The 4,219-nt window shown below is 36.1% G+C and overlaps 1 protein-coding gene across 1 annotated transcript; it reads right to left on the bottom strand.

The window, feature by feature from the left end:
• Positions 1-1,983: 1,983 nt before the first annotated feature.
• On the bottom strand, positions 1,984-2,994 carry LOC124363787. Its single transcript, XM_046819049.1, has 2 exons — positions 2,757-2,994; positions 1,984-2,285 (listed from the first exon to the last, which is right to left on the bottom strand). The coding sequence occupies exons 1-2, from the start codon at positions 2,992-2,994 to the stop codon at positions 1,984-1,986; spliced, it is 540 nt and encodes a 179-aa protein (XP_046675005.1).
• Positions 2,995-4,219: the final 1,225 nt, after the last annotated feature.

Here is a 4,219-nt window from a genome sequence, read left to right as displayed (position 1 = left end):
CCGTTAACTGTCCACATAACTCTGTTTAATCTATTAGTAAAGCATCATTGCATACAGCAGGGAGTGCAATGTTACTGAGTACCGAGAGCCAAGGAAGAGGAGTAGGAGTCAGAGTACCGTTAACTGTCCACATAACTCTTTTTAATCTATTAGTAAAGCATCATTGCATACAGCAGGGAGTGCATTGTTACTGAGTACCGAGAGCCAAGGAACAGGAGTAGGAGTCAGAGAACCGTTAACTGTCCACATAACTCTGTTTAATCTATTAGTAAAGCATCATTGCATACAGCAGGGAGTGCATTGTTACTGAGTACCGAGAGCCAAGGAAGAGGAGTAGGAGTCAGAGTACCGTTAACTGTCCACATAACTCTGTTTAATCTATTAGTAAAGCATCATTGCGGCATACAGCAGGGAGTGCATTGTTACTGAGTACCGAGAGCCAAGGAAGAGGAGTAGGAGTCAGAGTACCGTTAACTGTCCACATAACTCTAAGTTAAGTTCTACGTCAACTCTTATGCTATGCGAACTGAAGACTCTAAAAGTATTCTGCTTTCATTTCAATAACAAGTTGCCAAAATATACAACTGTACACACATTCAAGAGCAATGTAAAGTAAAACAGATCAATCGTTTTCTACCCATCATAGTTATAGTCATAACGTGTTTTATAGATATCAAATAATATATAATGCTTTCTTTCACAATCTCTAAATGAAACTGTGATAAAAGAAACAATTATTATCATAAGAAATAATAACAAAAGTTTAAGCATTGTTTACAAATATCTACTAAAAATAAAATTCCATAAAAACTAATCAAAGTATTATTTTCATATTAGGTAATATATATGATTATACGATATTATTTACACTCTCTTAAAAGGGGTAAAACTTTGTTTGATTTTTTGTACCTTTGTCTTGTGTGTCTCGTCAAATTTCCAATCAATACCAATATAATATTTTCGTCAGTAACTTATACGGGAATAAAAGTAAAAAAACGTCTTAGATAGGCATACGAGTATAAATAACTAGAATCATTCACTATTTATTTAATTGCTACTTACCTACTAAACTGGTTGTTTTCTTTGAAAGTCAGTAAGTGTAGTAGTTACAGTACCAATTAGACGATCAAAGGAGTTGGTCAGCAGGTTGTTAGTCTCCTACCCTTGTCACTAATTATTCTCTTGTCCTGGGGAGACACCCCTGTCAGTGGGGACACAGCCTCTTCAAATGCAAACCGGCTTATGTCCTTAGAAAAACTCTGTTTTCACATGCAAAGCATTTTTTACCGTTCCTTGTCTTAATATGAAATCTTTATACTGATGGCGAGAGAAAAGAAGAGACCTGGATTATGGCCTATCTGAAAATTGCAGGCGCTACTACTAGTATGTTGCTGCGCCTTGTGTCGTAATTCCATTATTGTTTCACTGTTTTGATTGATTTGCGGCCTAATTGTTATGTTTTATAAGATAATTTAAATAACGGTACTGTTTTGATCAATTAAAGTTGAGCAAAATATATGTTTGTAATAAATTCTAATAATTAGGCTCACAGTGGTTGTAAACAAACAATAATTAAAGGAATGAATTGCTTAAATTGAAGATTTTTGTATTGTTAAGATAACAATTACTAATGTTCATATATGTATAATGTAAATGTAGTGCTTTTATGTATATAAAATTTAACATTGATACCTTACTGACTAACACAATATACAGTAAACAAAAAACCTCTTACGCAAAAAAATAGGAACATTTGTAATTGGATAAAAAAAAAATTGCTTCAACAGCTTTACAAATACCACGTCAAAAGAAAATAATTACATTTTGCTAAATTTGTAAATTGTTGAATATGAAACCAAGAGAACACAGTTTAATCCTCCAATGGTAAGCATGTTCGGAAGATAACATAAAAAACTTACTGTTATTAATGTTGAAATTAACAACCTATTATTTTACATTTAAGTTAAACAAGTGTGTTCACATTCATTTAGAAAACATTTTGTTCTCTGTGCTTGTATCAGTGTCCATCGGCAATGGTACTGCTAATTCTTCATCATACTCAGGGTCACTAGGGTCATCCGAACTGTCAGAGCTGGAACTATCATCGTCATCTTCGCCTAGTCGTATGACGAACTCATCTATTGCGTCTTCCGTGATGCCGTCCTTCTCCCAGTACTCCTGTTCAATGTGCTGCACGTGGTCACAATAATTTTTCCACTTAGCAGGAGTCACTGAGTCCAGTGCCGTTGTCGCCAAATTTAATAGTTTCGTTAAGGACACACTACCTAAAACAATTACGGTATGAATGTTTTTGCTAAGTATAATTAAATGTCTTATTATAATGATTACAATAATCTTAATACAAATAAATTTGCAACTTTGATATTTACGTAAATATTATTTTTATTCTTTCGTCGAACAACAGTGCAGTTCACTTGGGCCCATAGCACTACTACACCAATATGAGAGACAAATTCCTCAAAACAACGAGTTCTTTTGTATAGGCTACTCTTACATAACACTAAGTTTAAGTATACAGTATATCAAATACTAGCAGCTGTAACTGGCTTTGCACAGGGTATTCTTTATAATATCTGTTTAAAAAAATTTGAGTAAGTAAATAAGGACAGCTTTGTAAATTATTCACAACAGTGAATGCCTTGTTAAATAAGAAATGCAGCACCTGTGATATACTGGACGCATACGCATTACATAAAACGAAATACAGAAATATAAATATTTTACAAATTATTTACCTGAAGCATTGTTGTGTCGAACATATTGTTTCACTTGAGCCCAGACAAACTCAATAGCGTTGAGGTCGCACATGAAGGGTGGAAGTCTCAACACAGTATGACCTTTTTCTTTCAGCAAGTTGTCAATCTTGTAGATCTTTTTGGGTGGCTTCAATCTTTGAACCGCTTCATACAACAATGCTTTTCTTGTCTTCTTTTCATCGTAGGATTCCCCATGTCTTTGCAGCCACTCTATCATGACGCGTTTTGTAGCCCTTTTACTGGGTACTTTATCTACCTGTTCCCCGTGATAAGGCGCGTTATCAATCACTACAACAGAGTCATCAGGTAGATTTGGCAGCACACGGTCTTTTATTCACTTTTAAAAGTTCACACCATTCATCTGTCCATGGTAGTTTCCCGTGGAACAGTTAGCTTTGTAGATGAGGCGACCACCTTTCAAAAAGCCATCCTGAGATCCTATGCCCACAACGATCACGCGGTTTGCTGCGTTCATGTCCGGCAATACTCCATCCACTTCAAGACTTTGCCAACACCTTTGAAACGTTAAGTTAGAGTCAATCCACGTCTCATCCAGGTAAAATATCTTCTTCTTATTGTCTCGGCACTTCTTAATGTTTCGCAGATACTCGAATCTCCAGTTGACAATGTCAGGCCTTTCAATAAGCAGTTTTCTTTTCGACCCACACTTCTTCCATCTGAACCCCATGTTTTTCAGTTCACGTCGAAGAGCCCACTCACTCCATACAAAATGTATTTTTTCACGTAAAACCGGTAAGAGTTTTTTACAGGTTGGCACAACTTTTTTTACTGCATAAAAGTCCTTAATGACATTCACCATCACTCGCCTGTCGAACTCGTCTATTTTAATTTTGTATTGATCACATCTTTGACGTTTTTTACCAGGGCTCATCAGTTTTTCTGCAGGAGTGGATTTTGCTTCTTTTCTTAATTTTTTTATTGATTGTTTCGAAACTTTGCAGTAGTTAGCAGCACGTTCTGTTGTTTTTGCAAGAGGCACCGTTAACACTTTGTCACTCGCTTCTTTATCACAAATCTCTATCACTCGTCTTATAACTTCCCTTTCCCTACTATTATTGTCGCCCCACGTTTCCGAACATTTTCCATTTTAAATACAATTAATTAAAAATAACAGTACAAATACTAATAAAACAGCAACAACAATAAAGATTAAAACAACAATAACAAATCAACAATGTCTATTGAATTCAATCAATACTTCAGAACACGTGATGCAACACTGACAGACTGAAATAATGGGCGCGTCTAAGATGAGTCACACTCTGCAGGAATGCCACATTACTGAAAACAAATAACTCCATTGCTAGGATAAACAATTCGCAGGGTTGGCTGTGGGGCGAAGCGCCTGAAATTACCGCGCGGCAACACACTAGTACACAGTTGTGCGCCGGCACGGGCCAGGTCTCTTCTTTTCTCTCGCC

This window comes from Homalodisca vitripennis, chromosome 5, assembly GCF_021130785.1.
Source record: "Homalodisca vitripennis isolate AUS2020 chromosome 5, UT_GWSS_2.1, whole genome shotgun sequence".
Classification (NCBI taxonomy): domain Eukaryota; kingdom Metazoa; phylum Arthropoda; class Insecta; order Hemiptera; family Cicadellidae; genus Homalodisca; species Homalodisca vitripennis.
The sequence above is the reverse complement of the archived record's forward strand: the minus strand, read 5'-3'. Positions and strand labels throughout refer to the sequence as shown.

Bases quoted from the DNA above. Each gene is read 5' to 3' on its own strand.
- LOC124363787 (XM_046819049.1), bottom strand. From the start codon at position 2,994: ATGATAGAGTGGCTGCAAAGACATGGGGAATCCTACGATGAAAAGAAG. The intron at 2,286-2,756 runs GTAAATAATTTG...TAATTGTTTTAG, and splicing joins TCGACACAACAATGCTTCAG to GTAGTGTGTCCTTAACGAAA.